The sequence below is a fragment of the Acomys russatus genome, chromosome 1 (genome assembly GCF_903995435.1).
Source record: "Acomys russatus chromosome 1, mAcoRus1.1, whole genome shotgun sequence".
NCBI classification, from domain to species: Eukaryota; Metazoa; Chordata; class Mammalia; order Rodentia; family Muridae; genus Acomys; species Acomys russatus.
Window position 1 is genome coordinate 18,494,947 of NC_067137.1, and position 27,727 is coordinate 18,522,673.

Genomic DNA, 27,727 nt, shown 5'->3' on the forward strand with positions numbered 1-27,727 from the left:
ATCTGATACTCCTCTGTTGAGAATTCTCTGTTTAGATCCAAGGCCCCATTTCTCATTGGGTTTATTCGGTTTGGTGGTGTTTAATTTCTTGAGTTCTTATATATTTTGGATATTAGACCTTTGTCAGATGTAGGGTTGGTGAAGATTTTTTCCCAGTCTGTAGGCTGTTGCTTTGTTCTCTTGACATTGTCTCCTGCCTTACAGAAGCTTCTCAGGCTCATGAGGTCCCATTTATTAATGGTTGACATTAAGGCCTGGGCCGTTGGTATTCTCTTCAGGAAGTTGTCTCCTGTGCCAATATGTTCCAGGCTCTTTCCCACTTTTTCCTCTAAGTGGCTTAGTGTCTCTGGTTTTATGTTGAGGTCTTTAATCCACTTGGATTTGAGTTTTGTGCAAGGTGACAAATATGGGTCCAGTTGCATTTTTTTACACATAGACCTCCAGTTAGACCAGCACCATTTGTTGAAGATGTTATCCTTTTTCCATTGAATGGATTTGGCTTCTTTGTCAAAAATCAAGTGACCATATGTATGTAGATTCATATCTGGGTCTTCGATTCGATTCCACTGATCAACCAGCCTGTTGCTGTGCCAGTACCATGCTGTTTTAATTACTATTGCTTTATAGTACAGTTTGAGATCAGGTATGGAGATTCCTCTGGAGCACCTTTTATTGTACAGATTGTTTTAGCTATTCTGGGTTTTTGTTTTTCCATATGAAGTTCAGAATTGACTTTCAATGTCTTTAAAAAATGGTGTAGGTATTTTGATAGGGATTGCATTGAATCTGTAGATTGCTTTTGGTAGGATGGCCATTTTTACTATGTTAATATCTCCCGATCCATGAGCAAGGAAGATCATGGCCATCTTCTCAGGTCATCTTCAATCTCTTTCTTCAGAGTTTTGAAATTTTTTTCACACAAGTCCTTCACTTGCTTAGTTAGGGTAACTCCTAGATATTTTATATTGCTGTGTGGCTAATGTGAAGGGTGTGGTTTTCCTAATTTCTCCTCTGCAAGCTTGTCATTTGTGTATAGGAAGGCTACAGAGTTTTTGAGTAATTTTGTATCCAGCCAATTTGCTGAAGGTTGTTATCAGCTTTAGAGGTTCTCTGGTGGAATTTTGAGGGTCACTTATGTACATTATCATATCATCTGCAAATAGGGATAATTTGACTTCCTCCTTTCCCATTTGGATACCCTTGATCTCCTTTTGTTGTCTTATTGCTCTGGCTAGAACTTCGAGTACTATATTGAAGAGATATGGAGAGAGTGGGCAGCCTTGCCTTGTTCCCGAATTTAGAGGAATTTCCTTGAGTATCTCACCATTTACTTTGATTTTGGCTATTGGCTTGCTGTATATAGCCTTTATTATGTTGAGGAAAGTTCCTTGTATCCCCGATCTCTCTAAAACTTTAAACATGAATGGGTGTTGAATTTTATCAAATGCTTTCTCTGCATCCAAGGAGATGATCATGTGGATTTTTATGATCAGTTTGTTTACATGGTGGATTACATTGATGGATTTCCGTATATTAAACCATCCCTACATGCCTGGAATGAAGCCTACTTGGTCATGATGAATGATATCTTTGATGTGTTCTTGTATTCGTTTTGCAAGTATTTTATTTAGTATTTTGCATCGATGTTCATAAGAGAAATTGGTCTGAAATTCTCATTCTTTATTGAATCTTTGTGAGGTTTAGGTATCAATGAGACTATGGCCTCATAGAATGAATTTGGTAATTTTCCATCCATTTCTATCTTTTGGAGTAGCTTGAATAGTATCGGTATTAGCTCGCCCTTGAAGGTCTGGTAGAATTCTGTACTGAAACCATCTAGCCCTGGGATTTTTTTGGTTGGGAGACTATCGATGGTTGCTTCTATTTTGTAGGGGAAATGGGACTATTTAGCTTGTTTATCTGTTCTTCACTCAACTTTGGCAAGTGAAATTGATCAAGAAAATCGTCCATTTCCTTAGATTTTCAAATTTTGTGGCGTATATGCCTTCAAAGTAGGATCTTATGATTCTTTGTATTTCTTCAGTGTCTGTTGTTATGTCTCCCCTTTCATTTCTGATTTTGTTGATTTAAATACTGTCTCTCTGCTGCCTTTTAGTTAGTTTGGGCTAACGGTCTGTCTATCTTGTTGATTTTCTCAAAGAACCAGCTCTTGGTTTTGTTGATTCTTTGGACTGTTTTCCTTAGTTTCTAATTTGTTAATTTCAGCCCTGAGTTTTGATTATTTCCAGACGTCTACTCCTTTTGGGTGTTTCTGCTTCTTTTTTTTCCTAGGGCTTGCAGTTGTGTCATTAAGATGCTTATGTGCAATGTTTCCAATTTCTTTTTAAAGGCACTTAGTGCTATGAATTTTGTCTTAGCACTGCTTTCAATGTATCCCACAAATTTGGGTATGTTGTTCCTTCATTTCCATTGAATTTCAGAAACTCTTTGATTTCTTTATTTATTTCTTCCCTGACCCAGGTGTCATTTAGCAGAGAGTTGTTTACTTTCCACGTACATGTAGGCTTTTTGTTATTTCTGTTGTTGTTGAATTGCAGCCTAAGAGCATGGTGATCTGATAGGATACAAGGTATTATTTCAATCCTCTTGTATCTGTTGAGGCTTGCTTTGTGACCTATGATGTGATCAATTTTGGAGAAGGTTCCATGGGGTGCAGAGAAGAAGGTGTATTCTTTCTTGTTTGGTGTGAAAGGTTCTATAGATATCTGTTAGATCCGCTGACCCATGGCATTGGTTAATGATGCTATTTCTCGGCTTAGTTTCTGTTTCAATGACTTATCCTTCAGTGAGAGTGGGGTGTTGAAGTCTCCTACTATTATTGTGTGGGGATCGATGTGTGGTTTAAGCTTTTTTAGGAGATCTTTTACAAATGTGGGTGCCCTTGTATTGGGAGCATAGATGTTCAGAATTGTGATGTCATCTTGGTTGACTTTACCTTTGATGAGTATGAAGTGTCCTTCCTCATCCCTTTTGATTAATTTTGGTTGAAAGTCTATTTTGTTCGATACTAAAATGGCTACGCCTGCTTGCTTCTTGTGACCATTTGCTTGGAATATTTTTTTCCAACCTTTTACCCTGAGGTAATGCCTTTCATTATGGGTGAGATGTGTTTCTTGAATGCAGAAGAATGTTGGATCTTGTTTATGCACCCACTCAGTTAGTCTGTGTCTTTTTATTGGAGAATTGAGACCATTGATGTTGAGAGATATTAATGACCAGTGACTGTTAAGAGTCTTAATTTTGATGTTGTTTCCAGTCGAGCGTTTTGTGTAGTTGTGTTTTTCCCATGGGATAGTTATCTATTTCCTGGGTAGTTTTGGTTGTAGCTTGACCCTTTGGGATGGAGTTTTCCTTCTAGTACCTTCTGTAAAGCTGGATTTGTGGATAGGTACTGTTTGAATTTGTTTTTGTCATGGAATATTTTGTTTTCTCCATCAATAGTTATTGATAATTTTGCATGGGTAAAGTAGTCTGGCCTGCATCTGTGGTCTCTTAGGGTTTGCAGGATCTCTGTCCAGGCCCTTCTGGCTTTTATGGTCTCTGCTGAGAAGTCAGGTGTAATTCTGATAGGTTTACCATTAAATGTTATTTGGCCCTTTTCCCTTGCAGTTTCCAATATTTTTTCTTTGTTGTGCATGTTTTGTGTTTTGATTATTATGTGACGGGCAGTTTTTCTTTTCTGGTCAATTCTATTTGGTGTTCTGTAGGCCTCTTGTATGTTTATAGGCATTTCTTTCTTTTGATTGGGGAAATTTTCTTCTATGATTTTGTTGAGAATAGTTTCTGGGTCCTGGAGTCTGATGTCTTCTCTTTCTTCAATGCCTATTATCCTCAGATTTCTTCTTTTCATGGTGTCCTTAATTTCTTGGATGTTTTGTGTCAGGAGTTTTCCAGATTTAGCATTTTCTTTAATGGTTGATTCAATATCTGTGATTGTATCTTCTAGACCTGAGATTCGTTCTTCCATCTCTTGGATTCTGTTAGAAAAGCTCACCTCTGTGTTGCTCGCCTTCTTCTCTGAGGTCTCATGTTTCCTCTGTCTGTGTGTTTATCATTGAATCCATTTTCATTTTCAGATCTTGAACTGATTTTTTGATTTCTTTAATCTGATTGTTTGTATATTCCTGAGTTTCTTCCATTGCCTCTTTATAGGTCTTCAGAGCTTGAACCGTTTTATTTATTTCTTTCATCTGGTTGTTTGCATTTTCCTGCAATTTTTCCAGTTCCACTCTATGTGCTTCTTTTATGTCTCTCACCTGTTTGTCTGCGTCTTCCTGCATTTGATTACGAATTTTATTTGTTTCCTCCATTATCATCCTCATTACTAAGGATTTGAGGTCATTTTCTTGTATTTCCGTTGTATTTGAGTTCTCTGGGTTGTTTTCTTTGGGATAGCTGGAAAGTGCAGATGCCATGTTGTTTTGGGGTTTTTTGCGTATGCTTTTTCGTTGTCCTTTAGACATCTTGCCGTCTTTGTTTTTGTTGGGTAGCTTCCAGAGTTGGATGGAGGGTGTCTGACGATAGATTCACTTGTTTTCTCACGATTTCCCTAAGCTGCAAGCTCAAAGCTTCACTGGTGTGGATGTTAGGAGGTTAGCCCTGTTGTTCTGGTCTCTCACAGCCAGTGATCTTCAGCCTCCCTGTGCTGTGGATCCTGCAATTGTTCTGGGTCTCTGAATGAGCGTTGGGTCAGGCCAAGGTATCCACAGCCTTCTGTGTTCCCTGCCAAGTCCAGCCAGGAGCACTGGGCCCGAACCACGGGCTGAACTCAGCTAGATTCTCAGGGCCTGAACCATCTGCCAAGCTCAGGTAGGGATTCTGGGCCCAAAATGCACACAGGGTCCAGCCAGAATTTTTGGGCTGGGAATACGCACCAAGCTCCGCTAGGGCCTTTTGGCCCAACGTGCGTGCTGTGGTCAGTTATTGACTCAGGGCCCGACTGACCATCAATCTCAGCCAGGAATTCTGGATTCAAACTGTACACTGTGTCCAACCAGAGTCTTAGAGCTGGTGGAACCGAGCGCTCTGTCCAGCCTGTGCCACAGCAGGAGAACTGCGGCTGCTCTGAGTTAGCACCAGTGGTGGAACCAAGTGCTCCGCCCAGACTGTGTCACCGCAGGGGAGCTGCCGCTGAGCTGAGGTGGTGCCTAGGATGGAACTGAGCACTCCACCAAGCCTGCGCCACAGCAAGAGAACTGCGGCTGCTCTGAGTTAGCGCCGATGGTGGAACCAAGTCCTCTGCCCAGACTGTGTCACCGCAGGGGAGCTGCCGCTGAGCTGAGGTGGCGCCTAGGATGGAACTGAGCACGCCACCAAGCCTGCGCCACAGCAGGAGAACTGCGGCTGCTCTGAGTTAGCGCCAATGGTGGAACCAAGTGCTCCGCCCAGACTGTGTCACTGCAGGGGAGCTGCCGCTGAGTCGAGGTGGCGCCTAGGGTGGAACTGAGTGCTCGGCCAAGCCTGTACCACAGCAGGAGAACTGCGGCTGCTCTGAGTTAGCACCTGTGGTGGAACCCAGTGCTCCGCCCAGACTGTGTCACCGCAGGGGAGCTGCCGCTGAGCTGAGGTGCTCCCTAGTGTGGAGCTGCGTGCTCAACTAAGCCTGCGCCACAGCAGGGGAGCTGTGGCCACGCTGAGTTAGTGCCTCGGGCAGAATTGCTTGCTGGGCCGGGCCAGTACCCAGGACTCTGGGGCCGAACTGTCTGCCGAGTCCAGTCTGGGTCCGAAGGCTCCACGCGACCCAAATCCTGCCCCGAGTCCCCTCTCCCGCAGCAACTCCCACCAGCCACCACACCAATCGCCTCCACCGGAAGGCTATGAGCTGCAAACCTCCGCCACCGCTGCTGGTGCCGCTGGTGCTTCTGCCTCTGCCGCTGCTGCTCCGATCAGAGAAAATCCACGCTCCTCCCGTGTGCAGGGGCATGCAGGTCCTCAGCATCCTGGTCCCTCCGAACTGTGGAGCACTCCCGCTGCTGTGATGTTCGGACCTCGGTGTTCCTGGCTCAGAAATCTGTGCAATTCCCTGAATTGTTCACTGGAGCCCCCAAACGCGGTCCACACTGCTCGCCGCCATCTTGGATCCCTCTACCAGGAGTTTAAACCGCTAGATATATACTCACGATGTTTGTTAGCTTTTTTGAGAAACCCAGATGGTATCATAATGTACAGCTCAACCCTGTGACCGTGATCCATTGTTTTCACCAATACCAGGTTTTCTGTGAAGACTCAAGACTAACATTCATGATTTTTCCAGTTGTCCCTCAACCTGACTTTCTTAACATTAAAAGAAGCTAAACTTATTTTTATAGTGTTTTTCAAGCGCTTCCTGATGTTCTCCTGTCTCCAAGCTTGATAGAGACATATCTGAGACTTGCCATGGTGGGGAGGGTGGGCTGATAGAGGCACTGGCAGGGAACAGCAGTTACAGGCAGGGTCTCTTGGGAAGCTTTTGGTTTTACTGTCCTTTTCCTGATTATCACTCATCAGATCCTGATGTGCTTAGCAGTTCAAGAAACTGGGCTTCAGTCTGGGGAGATTCTTAGTGGCTCAAGTGCTTATTATAGAAGAGCGAGGACCTGAGTCTGGGTCACCATGACAATAAAAGTTGGACATAGTAGGGTGCAGCTATAATCCTGGCCCTGGGAGATGGAGGAAAACAAATGCCAGGGGCTTGGTGACCAGCCTGCCTAGCTGAACCTGTGAGCTCCAAGTTCAGTGAGATACTGGCCCTATTTCAAAACATAAGGTAGAGAACAGTAGAGGAGACACCCAATGGCAACCTCTGACCACCACATGCACATATAGATATGCATATACATACAAAAATCATGAGAGAGAGAGATGGGGGTAGTCTAGAGCATGGCTCGCAAACGATAGCCTATCAGCTTCCAACAGTTTACCCAGTATTCTGCAGCCTGTGACATTTTTAAAACATCTCATTTTAAATAGGTATCAAAATATTTATATAACAACCTCAGTTTTCTTCTCGGCACCTAAACCTAAAATATTTACTGAGCCTAAGGACAAGTTTGTCAGCCTGTACTTTAGGTCACACTCAGGCAAATTAAATTCTAGGCTGATGAAGATGGTAGAAATCCAACTTACCACTCAAATCAATTACTACAGAGTACCCAATGCAGCACAGTACCTTGCCTAGTGACTGAGAAGGCTGACAAACACGCCAAATCAAAACATGAGAAGTTACGCGTACACTGTGGACAAAGATGGTGAACTGTGTTGCTGAAATTGTGGGAAACTCCAGCCCAGCATTACCTCCTCTCACAAAGAGTTCAGCTCACCAGCAACCTGGTGGCCTGCTTCCTGTCCAGTCGGCTTCTGTTCAAGAGTGCCACATTTGACGCAGTCCCACAATCGGCTGTCCTGAGTTGACCCCTTGTGCCATCTTTTACCTGCCTATTCTGACTAGTGTTTTTTTCAACCAAGTATTTGTTCTCTGGGGCTTGTAGAATTGCTGTCTCTTCCTCCTATGAGCTCATTAAGCTACAGAAAATAGGATTCTACATGCTCCACCATCGCCATTTGCAAGATACCAATTTTGGCCCCACCAACTGTAACAAATTACAGTAGCTCACTTCCTTTTTCAGCCATATCTATGTATCTTGGTGTGTGTGTGTGTGTGTGTGTGTGTGTGTGTGTGTGTGTGTAGCTATCTACCTATCTATATATCTGTCAAGCTGCTTATTTATGTATCTATGTATAAATAGGTATCTATCTATTTTAATTAATGTACAACAGATTTGGTTCCCTTATAGATTTTTTGAAACAATTGATTCTCCTCCCACACCTTCCCTCCCTACTCCTTCAACTCCTAGCTATCTTGCTACGCCTGTTCTATTGTCTTCCCCACCCACCTCTACCCCTCTTTTCCATGGAGAAAAACAACAAGAGCTCTTTTACCAACATAAATGTTGCCACTAGTCCTACTAGTGTCCCCCGAAGTCATGGCAGTTTGTTTGAGAAGGCACAACACCAATCCTGCAATTCCATCCCAAGACACAGCATGTCCGAGTGGCCTGGTCACCTCTGTCCCTTTGGAGTCACAACTGTCTGCTTCTAGTTCACCTTCCAGGCCTCAGCACACTGTATAGTTAATCTGGTTGGATTTGATCTCTCCTACAAAGGCGTATGGAAGGATCCAACTTTCCAAACGATGTCCATTGCTAACTTCTCCTCCTTCCAATCCCACACTAGGTTCCCACTCTTCCTCAGACCTGACACAGAGTGGGTGTGTGTGGAGACAGACAATTTCAGGTCCTTTCCCCAGGTCAGTCGTCCTTCTATCCTTTTCTCTCTGTGTTCCTACTTCTGTATCCTTCATGGCCCTGAAAAATGACTTGTTTTTCAGGGCTTTCCAACCTGACCTCCTGCTCTCAATATAGTGCTAGAAACAGTAAAAATAGCTACATTTCCCTTCCTGCCTTTTATACATGACTAATGCTTCAGCCCTTCCTGAGCTAACTCCCCTCTTTTTTTTTTTTATCCAGTTCCATCTTTCAGAGAGTTTGAAACAAGCACACAATCATTGAGGTCATGTTGTAGTCTACATGCCTTCACTAGCTCCCCACCACATGGAAAATACATACAAGAGGCAAGGAAGTTAAAAAATAACTAACATGATTTTATTTTCCACAAAGAGAGCTCAAGCAATGTTTTAGAGTTTAAATTCCACAGAGATAGAGATAATAAGTAGATCGTGCATGTGTGCATGTATGTGTGTGTGCACGTTCATATGTGTGGAGGAAGAGAGTGAGAGAGACAGGAAGAGAGAATCTCATTTGAATAGCAAGTCAACAATAACAAACTAAGAGTGCCATATCTCCTCTTCTTCCCACCTTTTCTTGACTTTTCCATCTAGCATGGAATTTTCTTCATCTATCAATAGGACATAAAGTTTCAAAAATCCCCTTCTTATCACTTTCAAGAAACAATAAGCTTCTTTTGTTCACTTTTAGAGTTAGGATGAGGAAAACACTACACACACAGGAGATGTTCCCACAGAAGGAACAGCCCCCACCACCACCACCACCACCTCAAGAGGGTGAAAAGGAGCTTGGCGGTTACAGCTATTCTTTTGTGACTGATGAGGAACTGTCTTGCCTGACAAAGAGATGATCCAAGTGGTGTCTACACCATGCCCTAAGGCAATGCTTTGCTTTCACCATCTTTCTAGTAAGCTATGCCAAGCTATCACTCTGGAACCTGGCCACCACCCAGGGAAGAGAATTTTCTTGAAAGACACAGTGTAGACAAACACATCTGCCATTTGGACTTTCTATTGTAAAGAAGCAAGTGTCAATCACCTGAGAGGGAGCAACAGAAAAGTAGGAGGGGGGCAGCCTCAAGGCATCAGATCTACCCCAGAACCCAACTTCTAAGGTGTCAAATGATAGCAAAGCTCTCTCTGGGCCACGTGCACTATTCCTGCTAGTAACAGAGCCTCCTTTTCCAACTACACCTGGCACACTCCTTGGCCAGCTATGGTGAAGGCAATCAGTCAACATGGGCAAAAGCAAGACGCTGCTGGAAGGAGAGAGTAAGGCTAGTTCTCGCCTCTGAATGGTCTGCGACTCACTCCAGCGCATTCTCCATGGATTCTGCCAGCAGACACTCTGTAATACCTAAACCACAAATCATCACATTCCCTCCCCTCCAGCCAGGGCCCGTGTCCTTGAGCTTCTCACACAGGGAGATACCAACCAAGCTGGCCCTAGATACAATAGTCCTTTACAAATCCAGTCAAGTCTCCCCTGCCTTCTGCTAGGTAGACTGAAAACTAGGTGGACCTTTCAACATAAAAATAGCTACCATAGACGAACCTCAGAGATGCAGGACAAATCAGGCCGTTCACAAGGAATGGATCTTGGCAGCTTAACTAAAGAAAACATTTTATCAATACAAACATGTCAGACATGCAGCTGTACCTAAAATTAGAGGGAACACGTCTCCCAGAAGAAGAAATCCTGCAGAAACAGAATCTCAGGCAAGTCACTCCAGATTTATTTCCAAAGTCCCGGAAAAATGTCTTTCCTCCGAATAAGGAAACCATGCTAAAAATCTGCTGTCTGGTTGTTTTAGGAACCAAAGTAGGTGTTTTAATGACTCTTGAATTTTATCTACTGTGACACATTACAACCATCTGAAGCAAGGGAAATGTTTCCAAACTCTGAGTCTATAACACAGGGAAATGGCTGTCTGAAAAGATACTCACACTGAAAGGGCGACATGACTTGATCCTGCCCATATCTTAAAGAGAAGGAGCCTTCTGTGGCATGTTCTCCAGGGACCACCTTCGGGGCTGAGAAGTACCTGGGCTTGAGCACATACTCCTGGGTCTGGCCCTGATGTATCATCACATTCTGGGAAGACAAGGGTGCCACTCTGGGAAGAAACAAAGAGAGGACAAGAAAATAAACACAAGGTTTTACAAGTCAACTAAGAAGGCAAGAACAAGAAATTAAACTTTGGAAGGAGCTCTAGTACTGCATAAGGCTCATTTTGTCCCACCCTTTGTGGCACACAAAGAAGGAACTACGGTTCACAGGGAGAAGCATCCAGGGTGAAGAGGACTCATCTGTTTAGTCAAAACACATAGTGAGAAATAACAGGTTGTCGCGGGTGTGTTTTATCAAAGATTTCAGAGTATAGCTACCACAGACTTCACGTAAGACACGGGGCATCCATTTCTCAGGAAAAAAGGCAAAGATGCAGACACGAATAGGAACACATACAAATAAATAAAAGAGCTCTAAGTAAGGCTATTAGAAGTGTGCAAGATACAGTATAAGCACTGAGAGCCGGTGTGGGCCAGTAGGGCTGTCCAAACTACCCAATCCGAGCAGGTTAGCTCATCTGGCTCTTGGAGCCTCAATTTCGCTTTCCATATCAGAGGATCTCGACCACACAAAGCCAAGAGCAAAAAATGCTCATAAAAACCTGAATACACTAAAGCAGTGGAAAAAGAATAAAATAAGCTAGGCATGGTGGTCCATGTTTTAACACCAGTGTTTGGGATACAGAAGCAGAGACATCTGGAGTTTGAGAGATGCCTGGGCTGTGTAGTAAGATGCTGATCCAATATACACACAAACACATACGTACATGCATGCATACATTGCTATATACATACATACATAATTCTTTCTGAAATATCTATATCTATGTGTGTGTGTGTGTTTTGAAAATGGCTCAAAGACACATCTATTTAATTTTATGCTGTATCTCATAACTATATAAATATAACTATATAAATTATATAAGTTAACTTGGGTTAAGTGTTCTATAATTGCCAGTTCTGGTAAATAATAATGATTAATCATGGGCTAAGACCAATAATGAAAAATAGGAAAAAGATAACATTGACTCTTTTATTTATTTATTTATTTATTTATTTATTTAGTGTGTGTGTGTGTGTGTGTGTGTGTGTGTGTACATGTGTGTACACATTAAAGGTAGACAGCCAGGGCCTTCTTCAATCTATCTTCACCATACTGAACCTGGACCTCACCAATTCAGCTAGGCTATCCAACACCCCAGGATCCTCCTGGCTCTGCCTACCAGGTGCTGAGACTACTAGCTCATGCTGTCACAGCATGTCTTTACATTGCTGCTGAGGATCAGACTCTGCCTACCAGGTGCTGAGACTACGAGCCCATGCTGTCACAGCATGTCTTTACATTGCTGCTGAGGATCAGACTCTGGTCCTTATGCTTCCACAGCAAGCAGGTTAATGACTGAACCATCTCTCCAGCACCCTACCATTTCAGAACATGCAAAATTATTAGACTACTGCATACCACCACTAACAGCAAACAGCCTTTGAAAGGATACGTGATCACCAATGTGGTCTGACTTAAAAGTTGGATCTCTAAAGAGATTATCCAAGGAGATCCAAGATGGCAGCGAGCAGTGTGGATCCTGTTTGGAGGCTCCAGTGAACAATTCAGGGAATTGCACAGATTTCTGAGCCAGGAACACCGAGGTCCCCACACCATGGCAGCGGGAGTGCTCCATGGTGAGGAGGGACCAGGGCGCAGAGGACCTGCGTGCCCCTGCACACGGGAAGAGCGTGGATTTTCTCGGATCGGAGCGGCAGCGGCAGCAGCGGAGGCGGCACCAGTGGCAGCAGCTGAGGTTTGTGGCTCAGAGCCTTCCAGTGGAAGCGATTGGTGTGGTGGCTGGTGGGAGTTGCTGCGGGAATGGGGACTCTGGGCAGGATTTGGGTCGTGTGGTGCCTTGGGACCCAGACTGGACTCAGCGGACAGTTTGGCCCCAGAGTCCCGGGTTCTGGCCCAGCCCAGCAAGCAATTCTGCCCGAGGCACTAACTCAGCGCTGCCACAGCTCTCCTGCTGTGGAGCAGGCTGGGCTGAGCACTCAGTTCCACCTTAGGCACCACCTCAGCTCAGCAGCAGCTCCCCTGCAGTGACGCAGTCTGGGCGGAGCGCTAGTTTCCACCACGGGCGCTGGCTCAGTGCAGCCGCAGTTCTCCTGCTGTGACGCAGGCTGGGTGAAATGCTCGGTTCCACCGGAAGCCCTAGTTCAGCACAGCCGCAGTTCTCTTGCTGTGACACAGGCTGGACAGAGCGCTCAGTTCCACCGGCTCTAAGACTCTGGTTGGACACAGTGTGCAGTTTGAATCCAGAATTCCTGGCTGAGATTGGCGGACACTTCGGGCCTTGAGTCAATAACTGACCACAGCACGCACTGTGGGCCAAAAGCCGCTAGCTGAGCTTGGTGCGTATTCCCAGCCCAAAAATTCTGACTGGACCCTGTGTGTATTTTTGGGCCCAGAATCCCTAACTGAGCTCAGCAGACGGTTCAGGCCCTGAGAATCTAGCTGAGTTTGGCCCGTGGTTCGGGCCCAGTGTTCCTGGCTGGACTTGGCAGGGGACACAGAAGGCTGTGGATACCTTGGCCTGACCCAACACTCATTCAGAGACCCAGAAAAATTGCAGGACCCACAGCACAGGGGAGCGGAAGATCACTGACTATGAGAGTCCAAAACAAGAGGGCTAACCTCCTAACATCCACACCAGTGAAGCATTAGAGCTCCCAGCCTAGGGAAATCTTGAGAAAACAAGTGAATCTATCATCAGACTCCCTCCATCCAACTCTGGAAGCTACCCAACAAAAACAAAGACGGCAAGATGTCTAAAGGACAGCGAAAAAACATACGCAAAAAACCCCAAAACAACATGGTGTCTCCACTTTCCAGCTATCCCAAAGAAAACAACCTAGAAAACTCAAATACAACGGAAATACAAGAAAATGACCTCAAATCCTTAGTAATGAGGATGGTAATGGAGGAAACAAATAAAATTCGTAATCAAATGCAGAAAGACGCAGACAAACAAGTGAGAGGCATAAAAGAAACACATAGTGGAACTGGAAAAATTGCAGGAAAATGCAAACAACCAGATGAAAGAAATCAATAAAATGGTTCAAGCTCTGAAGACCTATAAAGAAGCAATGGAAGCAACTCACGAATATACAAACAGTCAGATGAACGAAATCAAAAAATCAGTTCAAAATCTAAAAATCAAAATGGATTCAACGATAAACACACAGACAGAAGAAAAACAAGAACGTGAGACCTCAGAGAAGAAGGCAAGCAACACAGAGGTGAGCTTTTCTAACAGAATCCAAGAGATGGAAGAACGAATCTCAGGTCTAGAAGATATATTCACAGATCTTGAAGCAACCATTAAAAAAAATGCCAAATCTGGAAAACTCCTGACACAAAACATTAAAGAAATTAAGGACACCATGAAAAGAAGAAATCTGAGGATAATAGGCATTGAAGAAAAAGAAGATATCAGACTCCAAGGCCCAGAAACTATTCTCAACAAAATCATAGAAGAAAATGTCCCCAATCTAAAGAAAGAGATGCCTATAAACATACAAGAAGCCTAGAGAACACCAAATAGAATTGACCAGAAAAGAAAAACTGCCCGTCACATAATAATCAAAACACAAAACATACAGAACAAAGAAAAATATTAAAAGCTGCAAGGGAAAAGGGCCAAATAACATTTAATGGCAAACCTATCAGAATTACACCCAACTTCTCAGCAGAGACCATAAAAGCCAGAAGGGCCTGGACAGAGATCCTGCAAACCCTAAGAGACCACAGATGCCAGGCCAGACTACTTTCCACAGCAAAACTATCAATAACTATTGATGGAGAAAACAAAATATTCCATGACAAAAACATATTCAAACAGTACCTATACACAAATCCAGCTTTACAGAAGGTACTAGAAGGAAAACTCCATCCCAAAGGGTCAAGCTGCAACCATAAATACTCAGGAAATAGATAACCATACCATGGCAAAAACACAACTACACAAATGCTCGACTAGAAACATCAAAATTAAGACTCTTAACAGTCACTGGTCATTAATATTTCTCAACATCAATGGTCTCAATTCTCCAATAAAAAGACACAGACTAACCGAATGGGTGCATAAACAAGATCCAACATTCTTCTGCATTCAAGAAACATATCTCACCCATAACGATAGGCATTACTTCAGGGTAAAGGTTGGAAAAAATGTTCCAAGCAAATGGTCACAAGAAGCAAGCAGGCATACCCATTTTAATATCGAACAAAATAGACTTTCAACCAAAATTAATCAAAAGGGATGAGGAAGGACACTTCATACTCATCAAAGGTAAAGTCAACCAAGATGACATCACAATTCTGAACATCTATGCTCCCAATACAAGGGCACCCACATTTGTAAAAGATCTCCTAAAAAAGCTTAAACCACACATCGATCCCCACACAATAATAGTAGGAGACTTCAACACCCCACTCTCACTGAAGGATAAGTTATTGAAACAGAAACTAAGCCGAGAAATAGCATCATTAACCAATGCCATGGGTCAAATGGATCTAACAGATATCTATAGCACCTTTCACCCAAACAAGAAAGAATATACCTTCTTCTCTGCACCCATGGAACCTTCTCCAAAATTGATCACATCATAGGTCACAAAGCAAGCCTCAACAGATACAAGAGGATTGAAATAATACCTTGTATCCTATCAGATCACCATGCTCTTAGGCTGCAATTCAACAACAACAGAAATAACAAAAAGCCTACACGTACGTGGAAACTAAACAACTCTCTGCTAAATGACACCTGGGTCAGGGAAGAAATAAAAAAATCAAGGAGTTTCTGAAATTCAATGAAAATGAAGGAACAACATACCCAAATTTGTGGGATACATTGAAAGCAGTGCTAAGAGGAAAATTCATAGCACTAAGTGCCTTTAAAAAGAAATTGGAAACATTGCACATAAGCATCTTAATGACACAGCTGCAAGCCCTAGAAAAAAAAAGAAGCAGAAACACCCAAAAGGAGTAGACGTCTGGAAATAATCAAACTCAGGGCTGAAATTAACAAATTAGAAACTAAGAAAACAGTCCAAAGAATCAACAAAACCAAGAGCTGGTTCTTTGAGAAAATCAACAAGATAGACAGACCGTTAGCCAAACTAACTAAAAGGCAGAGAGACAGTATTGAAATCAACAAAATCAGAAATGAAAGGGGAGACATAACAACAGACACTGAAGAAATACAAAGAATCATAAGATCCTACTTTGAAGGCATATACGCCACAAAATTTGAAAATCTAAGGGAAATGGACGATTTTCTTGATCAATTTCACTTGCCAAAGTTGAGTGAAGAACAGATAAACAAGCTAAATAGTCCCATTTCCCCTACAGAAATAGAAGCAACCATCGATAGTCTCCCAACCAAAAAAATCCCAGGGCTAGATGGTTTCAGTACAGAATTCTACCAGACCTTCAAGGGCGAGCTAATACCGATACTATTCAAGCTACTCCAAAAGATAGAAATGGATGGAAAATTACCAAATTCATTCTATGAGGCCATAGTCTCATTGATACCTAAACCTCACAAAGATTCAATAAAGAATGAGAATTTCAGACCAATTTCTCTTATGAACATCGATGCAAAAATACTAAATAAAATACTTGCAAGACGAATACAAGAACACATCAAAGATATCATTCATCATGACCAAGTAGGCTTCATTCCAGGCATGCAGGGATGGTTTAATATACGGAAATCCATCAATGTAATCCACCATATAAACAAACTGAAAATAAAAATCCACATGATCATCTCCTTGGATGCAGAGAAAGCATTTGATAAAATTCAACACCCATTCATGTTTAAAGTTTTAGAGAGATCGGGGATACAAGGAACTTTCCTCAACATAATAAAGGCTATATACAGCAAGCCAATAGCCAAATCAAAGTAAATGGTGAGATACTCAAGGAAATTCCTCTAAATTCGGGAACAAGGCAAGGCTGCCCACTCTCTCATATCTCTTCAATATAGTACTCGAAGTTCTAGCCAGAGCAATAAGACAACAAAAGGAGATCAAGGGTATCCAAATGGGAAAGGAGGAAGTCAAATTATCCCTATTTGCAGATGATATGATAGTGTACATAACTGACGCTCAAAATTCCACCAGAGAACTCCTATAGCTGATAAACACCTTCAGCACATTGGCTGGATACAAAATTAACTCAAAAAAGTCTGTAGCCTTCCTATACACAAATGACAAGCTTGCAGAGGAAGAAATTAGGAAAACCACACCCTTCACATTAGCCACAAGCAATATAAAATATCTAGGAGTTACTCTAACTAAGCAAGGGAAGGACTTGTTTAAAAAAAATTTCAAAACTCTGAAGAAAGAGATTGAAGATGACCTAAGAAGATGGCATGATCTTCCTTGCTCATGGATCGGGAGAATTAACATAGTAAAAATGGCCATCCTACCAAAAGCAATCTACAGATTCAATGCAATCCCTATCAAAATACCTACACCATTTTTTAAAGACATTGAAAGTTCAATTCTGAACTTCATATGGAAAAACAAAAAACCCAGAATAGCTAAAACAATCTTGTACAATAAAAGGTGCTCCGGAGGAATCTCCATACCTGATCTCAAACTGTACTATAAAGCAATAGTAATTAAAACAGCATGGTACTGGCACAGCAACAGGCTGGTTGATCAGTGGAATCGAATCGAAGACCAGATATGAATCTACACACATATGGTCACTTGATTTTGACAAAGAAGCCAAATCCATTCAATGGAAAAAGGATAGCATCTTCAACAAATGGTGCTGGTCTAACTGGAGGTCTATGTGTAAAAAAATGCAACTGGACCCATATGTGTCACCTTGCACACAACTCAAATCCAAGTGGATTAAAGACCTCAACATAAAACCAGAGACACTTAAACCACTTAGAGGAAAAAGTGGGAAAGAGCCTGGAACATATTGGCACAGGAGACAACTTCCTGAACAGAACACCAACGGCCCAGGCCTTAATGTCAACCATTAATAATGGGACCTCATGAGGCTGAGAAGCTTCTGTAGGCAGGAGGACAATGTCAAGAGAACAAAGCGACAGCCTACAGACTGGGAAAAATCTTCACCAACCCTACATCTGACAAAGGTCTAATATCCAAAATATATAAAGAACTCAAGAAATTAAACACCACCAAACCGAATAACCCAATTGAGAAATGGGGCTTGGATCTAAAACAGAGAATTCTCACAGAGGAGTATCAAATGGCTGAGAAACACTTAAAGAAATGCTTCAACCTCATTAGTCATCAGGGAAATGCAAATCAAAACAACTCGGAGATTCCATCTTACACCCATCAGAATGGCTAAGATCAAAAACTCAAGCGACACCACATGCTGGCGAGGATGTGGGGAGAGAGGAAACACTCCTTCATGCTGGTGGGAATGCAAAGTAGTACAGCACTTGGAAATCTATCTGGTGCATCTCAGAAAAATGGGAGAATAGGGCTTCCTCAAGACCAAGCTATTCCACTCCTTGGAATTATACCCAGAAGAGATGCTCCAGCACACACACAAGAAAATTTGCTCAACCATGTTCATAGCAGCGTTATTCATAATAGCCAGATCATGGAAACAGCCTAAGTGTCCTCAATAGAAGAATGGATATAAAGAAACTGTGGTACATATACTAACTATGGAATACTACTAAGCTATTTAAAAACAAAGGAATTCCCGAAATTTGTGGTAGTAAATGGGTTGAGCTAGAAATGATCATAATGAGTGAGTTAACCCAGAGAAGCAGGAAAGAATCAAATGGTATATACTCACTTATATCTGCATACTAGCCCAAGGGGCATGTCCCACGAAAGCCTTCACTTACCAGGAAACTGGTACAGAGGGAATGGCATCCTACTGGGACTCTAAATGAGAGACGCATGGGAGAATAGCAAAATAAAAGGATAAAGAGGGTCCTAGAAATGTACAAGTAGAACAATATGATAGGCAGATTTGGGCCCAGGGGTCCCGCTCAAACTAAAGCACCAGCCCAAGGACAATACAGGAGGTAAACTTTAAACCCCTTCCCAGATCTAGCCAATGGTCAGAACATTCTCCACAGTTGAGTGGAGAGTGGGATATGACTTTCTCACGTACTCTGGTGCCTCCCCCTGGAGGGGGAGACCTGGTGGTACTCAGAGGAAGGACAGCAGGTTGCCAAGAAGAGACTTGATACCCTATGAGAATATACAGGGGGAGGTAATCCCCCTCAGGAACAGTCATAGGGGAGGGGAATAATGGGAAAATGGGGGGGAGGGAGGAATGGGAGGATACAAGGGATGGGATAAACATTGAGATGTAACAAGAATAAAGTAATAAAAATAAATAAATAAAATAAAATAAAAAGAGACTATCCAAATAGAAGAAATAACGCACAGCAGAAAAGAAAAGGCATCATGACACAAAAGCAACACTATTAGGTGGCGTTCATCACTTTAAACCATGTGGTCTCAAAATACCTAAAAAAAATAAATAAGTAACGCATCTTGCGTCTGGATCATCCCAGATGCGGTACCACATGAGGCACTCCCTTTGTCACCAGACTAATGACTATATTACTAAATGCCTAAAGATTAACGCTGTAAACCCTTCTGTTTTGATGATGTAAGTATTATTTTGAACTTAAAGTGTGCTTGGGGGCCTGGAAACATCAGGACAAATCTGGTGGTCACAAGTCTATTCTGGGGCCTGGAGAGATGGCTCAGCAGTTAAGAGCACTGATTGCTCTTCCAGAGGTCATGAGTTCAACTCCCAGCAACCACATGGTGGCTCACAACCATCTATAATGTGATCTGATGCCCTTTCCAGCACTGTATGCATAATAATAAATAATATTTTTAAAAAAACAAATCTATTCTGTCAGCCTCCTCTCCATCTTGGAAATGACTCTCTTCTCTCTCTCTCTCTCTCTCTCTCTCTCTCTCTCTCTCTCTCTCTCTCTCTCTCTCTCTGCCATTTTGTCACTCTGTGCAAAGAAAGAGACCTAGCTCCTGCTTGGGACACGAGGATACAGAATTCCAGGAGACCTAGAAGGACACTGTTCACTCCTGCCCTGGCCATCTCCTGGAAGATAAGTGTGGGGGTCCTGTCTTCCAGGTGAGCAATTCTTCCCTCTGAACTGGAAAAGCAATGGTGGGAAGAAGTGAGCTGCAGGTGTATGACCATGGGGCTCCTTCTCCTTCATACAACAGGTACGAGTTGAGGGAAAGAAGGCAAGCTGTACTAAGTCTACAACCTGAACACAACCCTCAGCCAGTCCTAACTTAAGAAAGCACAGACTTCATCCCCACTACAGTGCTAGTGTGCCCTCAAAAGAGTACATTTCAAATGTGCAGTTAGGTATACCAGTTGTCCCCTTCCTCTACCTGGTCTGCCTCCAACTGCTTCCGGTACACAGGTACCTGTGACATGAACTCATCATAGCCCCATAAAGAGAAGACTGAGAACACGAGCAGACACTGTCTGGAACAAGCAGGGGAAACTGCCCCATCACACAGACACTGCTGAGAGCTATCATGCCTCCTTCTGGCTCAGAGCCCATTTTTCCTCCAGCAGCATCATTGCAGCTCCACTGTGGCCCACCTCTTACCTTTACTAATTTACATCCTCTTTTGTGCTGCCATCTTTCCTTCTCTTTCACCCAACCACTTCAGAAAAGAATTTTTAAAATTTGTTTTTTTTAATTATTTAAATTTCTTCTTCCCCCATTTTCAGGATGAGGAAAGGCTTAGCCATGAGGAAGGAACATCAGGTTAGTCTCATCACTGTAACTGCAATTTTCAAGAGAGGAGGTGTAAATTTTTGAAAAGAAAATTTACAAATCAAAACCATTGGCATGCTGGTTCAAAATAAATGCACTGATCTTCTTTCCTCCAGTCTCCTTCATGATTACATGTAAGGGGAAAATTACAAATTCTAAAATACAGCCACACTGATAACTACAAATAGTTAATACTCTGGGGCCACCTCTCCCCCAGAGTGTGCATCCACTGAAGGAGCTCCCTCGTCTATCCACTCCACAAGTTAACGGTGTAACCCTGTGTGTGTTTTTTTTTTTTTTTAAACTATCGTTGCTGGAGCCTTCAGGGGCCTCTGCTCCAGATTCCATTCCAGCCATTACCACCCATCCCATCTAGCTAGTATATTTTGTATTACCCACTAATAAACATTAAGAGGCTTGCATGTATGCATGCACGCGTGCGCGCGCACACACACACAGGCAAAATTTTTTTCTCTTTTTACCTCAACACCCCCAGAAGCAGCATGTTTTACCTGGAGATGTAATATGTGTCTCCACTTATACTTCAGGTTTTTTTTTTTAAGGCAAAACCAATTTTATAAACAGTAGCTATCATCACTGTGAAGGATATCCTGCCATTTTTTTCCCTCTTATCTATTTTTTAAGCAGTTCGGTGCTATTTCATTTGTGACAGCTCCTGGAACTTAACCTGAGGCATAAGGATATTGGTCAGGGATCCCTGTGGGACATCAGGCACAGAGGAAGAGGGCATGGCTGAGATCTGAGGGGCTGAGAATACTGAAGTACATGGTAGAGCAGGAGAGGAGAGAAGCCATTCAGATGTGGTACCAGGAGCGTTGCCCTTCAAGAGGCACAGAGAGAAGGAAGAAGGCACACAGGGCTCGGTGCAGACTGGTCATCTGGACAAGCAGTTCAGATGTTCAACTGCAAAAGAGGACAAAAGTATTAAAGGCTCCAATGTTGCACCACCAAAGGGAAAAGAAGGAGCAAAGAGGTACACCAAGCCAAAGCTGCGAGGAGAAGGGGCCAGTCTGTGGAGAAGAAGGCGGCCTTAGTTTCAGACAGAAGCATGAGGCAGTAAATACTAAAAAAGCAGTTGGGGAAAGGCTCCAAGTGATGGTCTAAGGAGGAAGCACCCTCAAAAAGCAAAACTGTTAAAAAAAAAAAAAGAAAAAGAAAAAAAATTAACAAGTGAGCCATCAAGAGGATGAGCTGATAAAGGAGAGAACCAACTACTGCAAGCTGTTCTCTGACCTCCACACGCACACGCAAACACACACACTAAATAAATATGAAAATATTTTTGTATTTTTTGATTAAAAAGCATGGAGTCAAATAGTCTTGGAAGATAGTCGTGTTTAGCTGTGGAGATGTCCTATGAAAACAGGAGTTTATATTAAAATTAATCTTTTTGTTGGTTTGTTTGAGATAGAGTCTCTCTACATATCCCTGGCTCTCCTGGAACTCACTAGGTAGACCAGGCTGGCCTGGAATTCACAGAGATTCACCTGCCGCTGTCTCCCAAGTGCTAAGATTAATACCATATTTCATACAGGTTATATACAGCCAACGTCCTTTCTTAAATATCATGTAATTAGTAGAGAAAGTTTTGGCAACATATTTTGTAGACATAAAAATTTTCACAATTAACATTTGTTTTCTTTTTTTCCTCTTTTTTTAGTTGAAAAAACTGTTTTCATGCAATATATTTTAATCACATTCTTTTCTTTCCCAAATCCTTCCCACCCTACCTACCCAATGTCCTGTTCATTCTCTGTCTCAAAAAAAAAAAATAATAAAATTCAAAATTAGAACAACAACAATAAAGACAAGAAATACCCAAGACAGAACAAAACAGTACAGCAAAAACAAAAACACAAAAACAGCATGGGGTCTGTTTTGTGTCACCTAGCCACTGCTGGATAGAAAACCCTCTCGTGTGAGTGTGGTATACCTAATGACAGTCCACTGAGAATACTGATTTCTCCCTTTCCCATTGGCATCAGTTACAAGCTTCTTGGTTAGAGGTGGGACTTTGTGTCAACTCCGCCTTTCAGTGCTGGGATTTCATTTGACTAAGACCTGTACCCAAGCGGTACAGACACTGAGTGTGGTAGCACATACCTGTCAAGTCTAGCGTTTGAGAGGTGGAAACACAAAGAGTACAGGTTCAAGGCCATCTTCTGCTGTACAGTGAGTATGGCCCACTTTGGCTACCCAGTCACAAACAGTTTTGAGGAGGGTGGATCACATTTGCTTGACAGATTAACTTTTTGCACTCTGACATACAGTCAAGGATGGTTGACATCTTCATATCCTCTGAAAGAGTATAAAACTCATCTCCTAGTGTCCGTGACCTAGCTAGACTTGCAGGTATGTTAGGAAACACTCAGCTTCTTCCCTGCTGGGCTTCGAACCCAGGGCCTGATGCATGGTATTCAAGCACTCTACCAGCTGAGCTACATCCCCATCCTCTTAGTTTTGTAGTGAACTTGAGAATCAGTATTTATGGAACTCAGAATAAAACCAACACTCAAAAAAATAAAAAACCAACACTCATTTAAATGTTAGGTAGACAGACAGACAGACAGACAGACAGACAGAGCATAAAGAAAATGGATGGGGGAATCAGAAACAATCAAAACCCAAAAAGTATAGGTCTAGAAATGATCATCAGGAGAGGGTTTAAAAACTGAAGGAAGAAAGAATTATTTACAAATTGTTGCAAATCCCTGGGATAGACGGAACTAGAAAGGGCCATTGGATTTGGTAACAGGTCACTGGCTACACAGACAGTATGGTGGCAGTACCAGAAGGGGGTCAGAAGAAATGGGGGGAACGCCAGTAGCAAAGAAAAGGAGAAGGGGGAAGGAGGTGGGGGAGGGTATGGCTGACTGCTTAGAGATCTGCATCTATGGAAACCTCTGTGTCTTTGTAAACATGGGGCAGACAATTGCACAGAACTGCTTTCTTCAGAAGAAAGGATTAGTCACACACTGTTTACACTGCTGCCTTCCTACTGGCAATTTTTGGTACACGGATTAACTAAACTTTTCCGTATTTCTAACTAAATCCATTATTTGACCTGTGAGAGGGTGGGAGGGTCTGGCAAAAGATGCAGCACTTTCCACTTCAGACAAGGAGTCTGGGCCTCACACAAGGGAACCCCTAGCTGGCCATAAAAAGTTTCTCACAAAAGGTCTGTCTGATACTCTCTGACCCTTTCGCCTATGGCTAGCATCCTGGAGTTTGTAACCAGCTGTGAGAAGAGGCAGAAAAGGAATAAGTGAGGAAAGAGGAAGGATCAAGGAGTCAGTTCGAGTCCCTCAGACTGCTATCTGACTGCAGAACTCAAGTCATCGTGAGGGCCCTCTGCCTTCGGGTTTCCGGCAAGTGTGGGTGATCACAACTCCAGGAGAAGTGAAGAAAGAATGTCAGACTGGCTTAAGGGATGAGCTTTGCCCAGGAAGCCCTCACAGGAATGTCAGAGGTAGTGCAAACCACTGGGGACATGCCACCTGGCTTCACACATAAACACATGCAAAGTGAGGCAGGATCTGTGGTCTGTGGCCTCGGTCATACAGAATCAACTGTATATGGACCCAAAGGGGCTGCTGCCGAAGAGACTAAAAGAAAGACAGTGCAAAACATACTGACTGTAACAGAACACACAACTGAAGTATTCCAGAAAAACAAATCATAAAAGCCACTGTGAAAGTAAAATAAACCAAAGAAACACAGAGAAAGCAGGAAGCTAGTGACCACACTGACAACATAAGTGTAGGAATAATTGAGAAAAAAATTATTTGGGGAGACAAATTAGAAGATAAAAGCCTGGCTCCTTGGTGCTAGAATCAAAGGTGTGTACCGCCAATCCTGGGTTTGGTTGTTGTTGTTGTTGGTGGTGGTGGTGGTAGTTTGGTTGTTGCTGTTGTTGTAGCTATGGAGAACACACTATAAGAAGCCAGTGGGGACAGGTGAAATGGTTCCGTGGGTAAAGGCACTTACTATCAGACCTGACTGAGTTCTATACCCCAGGACTCACATGGTCCCACATGGTAGAAGGAAAATACCAACACCTGCAAGATGCCCTCTGACCTCCACACACATTCCATGGCACACGCAAACACACAAGCACACACACATTCATAATAAATGACTATGGAATTTTTGAAAGAATCCAGGGAACATAGCCCCTTCTTTGGAAGCTAACCCGGCAACAGTTTGTGTAGAGATCATGCCATGTCACTTCCTTTTCTTTAAGTGCTTGAAAAATACAAAAGGTCTAAACAATCGAGTTAAAAGTCAGAGGCTACCAGGCTGACACAGAAATCAGGACCAAGCCATATAGGACCTACAAAAGAGAAACCAAAAAGAGAGACAAGCAGGATGACCAGGAAAGGGTGAAAAAGGATGAGACACGCCATCAGACGTAAAAGAACCGGAGTGTCCACACTCATCACAAGAGTCAATTTCAGAGCTGAGATTCTTACCATGGACCAACAGACTTGACCAATAATTCAGCAAGACAACATAGCATCGCAGTCTGTTGGGCACTGAATGACAGGACAGGGAAACACAAGTCAGAAAACCTACTTTTTAAAAATGCCTTGGAAGCCAGGCGTGGTGGCATATGCCTTTAATCCCAGCACTTGGGAGGCAGAGGCTGGTAGATCGCTGTGAGTCTGAGGCCAGCCTGGTCTACTAAGTGAGTCCAGGACAGCCAAGGCTACACAAAGAAACCTTGTCTTGAAAAAACAAAAAAACAAAAAAACAAAAAACAAACAAAAAAAAAAAAAAACAAGCAAGCCTACAGTGCAACTCCCTATTCAAGATACATTTATAATCAGGAGACAAAGTAACACTGCAGTGGCCTAAAAAATAAAAAAATAAAATAAAAAACAACAAGTACAATTAAAGTGCCATGGACAAAGAAAAAGAGTCTAAAGCTGCAGTTTTAGCAGACATGAGCACGGGGAAACTCCAGAAGGATTAAGAAGACTCCAGTAGGATCAGCAAGCAGCTTCAGCAGGTGAACTCTTCTTCCCCCCAACACTGTGCTAACTTACAACAGAATGTACTTTGCTTTCAAGCATAAGCAGCATACCGACCAAGACAAACCACGTTCATGTTTTAATAAATTTTTATTTTACAAGATATCTTGTCTGGCCATGATGGAATTAAGCCAGAAATGGATAGTAAAAAAATAAAATCCTGTGAAATACCCAGATAATTGGAGACTATTATAGCATAGTACAACTGTGCTGGATGGTTTTATGTCACCTTGACACACGTCTCAAAGGAGGGAACTTCAATTAAGAAACTGCCTCCCTAAGATCCAGCTATAGGGCAAATTTCATTAATACAGTGATTGATGGGGAAGTGGCCAGCCCATTGTGGGTGATGCTATCCCTGGGCTGGTGGTCCTGCCCTCTATAGATCCATAGTACTGACTATCTTACTTAGGAGGAAGAGGAGGAGAAGTGGCATCACTGAGATTAGGAGGACCAAAGTCATGAGCCAATGAAGGATGAACCATCACTCAAAGATTGAAAAGCTTAAGCATAAGAAGAATATAATTGGTTTCATTTTCCAATACATTTACATCTATCCATTCATTTGAAAAAATACAATGTCTATAATTTATTATATCTAAATTGGTCAATAAAAGGTAAGATGCACTTATTCTATCCTCCTTTGTCAACTCAAAGAGGGTTTGAGGGTAACAGTAACATTGAAATTGGTGTGTTCTGAAGAAGAACCCGCTTCATAAGTGTGATGGGTTTCACCCAATCAGATAAAGGCCCGCCTGGTTAGGAAAGAACAGCCAACTACAACCTCCCTGAACAGGAAAGAATTCAACAGATTGCCGCTGGGCACTCTCTGTGACATCAGTAGCTTTGGGTCGCCACCTGCTGATCATGTGACTGAAGTTTCCAGTTCTGCTAGGTCCCCAGGTCAACCCATACTCCACATACAGACCTACTAGCCTCTGGGGTCACTAGCCATTTCCTTGTAACAAGTCTATGGTAGTACAGACACTGGCTCACTACAATGTATTACAAGCCAGCACTCTCCTTGTGTCCAAATTGTCATTATTTAAAATGCATGCAGTTTGCCTAAAGGATGCACATCCTAGCTGAGCAACAGAGCCCACTATCGATAGACACTGTTGGGATTCCCCTCCACATCACAGGCTAACTGCGGACTAAGGTTCACTGGGCAGCTCATGCTGGGTGCCCAAGGATCAGAAGAACAAAATTCAATGTACAACTTCTGTTGAATTCATACCAGTTTCATGACATCTAAACATGAAAAACAATTACAAGTCAAATCATTTCATGCTGTGAACTGACAATATGCACACACACCCTATTTGCTTCTTTCGGGGGAGCCCTAATAACCACCCCCTCTATAAAAACTAAACACAAGCCAAAAAGTTAAAGAAGGGAAGCCTCCATTTGCATGAAACATCAAGCTACAGAAGAGTGAGCATGAAGTGGAGGATGAGGAGGTGTAGAGAAGGAAGATGAAGCACGGAGAGGGAGAAAAAGGGAACAGGGTGGGAGAGTAAAGAAGGGAAGGCAGTGGTGGCAATGAAAATATAATGACCAAAACACCATTTGCCACCTACAGAGATCCAGGTATCTAACATGACAGTAACAAAGACCAGATACCATGTGCCATTATCAGAAGAATTCATACCACTTGGTAAGTGGTCCAGCCAAGACATAAGCCTGAACCTAACTGGAGCTTTGGTCAGCATCTTATTTCTAGGCAATTCCAAGGACAGAGTACATCCTAAAATCATAGGAATTTTATGTCAATTAGAAACAGTTTTGGAAGAACAAGAGTCAGTTTTGAATTTCCCAGCTCTTCCTTAGATTTGCTATGGTGGTTTAGCCCCCAAATGGTCATATATGTGGATGCTCAGTCACCAGGGAGTGGAACTCTTTGACAGGATTAGAAGGATTCAGGGGTGTGGCCTTGTTGGAGGAACTGTGTCACCATGGGTGGGCTTTGAGGCTTCAAAAGCCCATGACAGGCTCAGGCTCAGCGTCTCCCCCCTTTCTCTCTGTCTCTCTCTGTCTCTCTGTCTCTGTCTCTCTGTCTCTCTCTCTCTCTCCCTCTCCCCCTCTCCCTTTCTCCACCTCTCCCTCCCTCCTTCCCCCTCTCCCTCTCCCCCTCCCTCCCCCTCTCCCTCTCTCCCTCCCTCCCTCTCTCCCCTTCTCCCCCCTCCCCCCCTCTCCCCTCTCTCTCCCTCTCCCCCTCCCTCTCTCCCTCCCCCTCTCCCCCTCTTCCCCTCTCCCCCTCTCTCCCTGCAGATCAGGATCTAGTTCTCACCTCTAGTTTCAGTGCCACGTTTGCAGCCACGCTGTCTGCCATAATGATAATGACCTGACCCTCTGGAACTGTAAGCAAGCCTCCAAGTAAACTAAATGCCTTTTTAAAAATAAGAACTGCTTTGATCATGGTGTCTCTTCACAGTAATAGAACAGTGACGAAGATGCTCGCTTAT

At 43.0% G+C, this 27,727-nt stretch overlaps 1 protein-coding gene across 1 annotated transcript in view; it reads right to left on the reverse strand.

Moving 5' to 3' along the window:
* Ltbp1 (latent transforming growth factor beta binding protein 1) overlaps positions 1–27,727 on the reverse strand; it is a 399,918-nt gene that overhangs the window by 247,188 nt on the left and 125,003 nt on the right. The window contains exon 4 of the mRNA XM_051167245.1: positions 10,250–10,419. Within this exon, the coding sequence (XP_051023202.1) occupies positions 10,250–10,419 (170 nt within the window). The remainder of the gene's footprint in view (positions 1–10,249; positions 10,420–27,727) is intronic.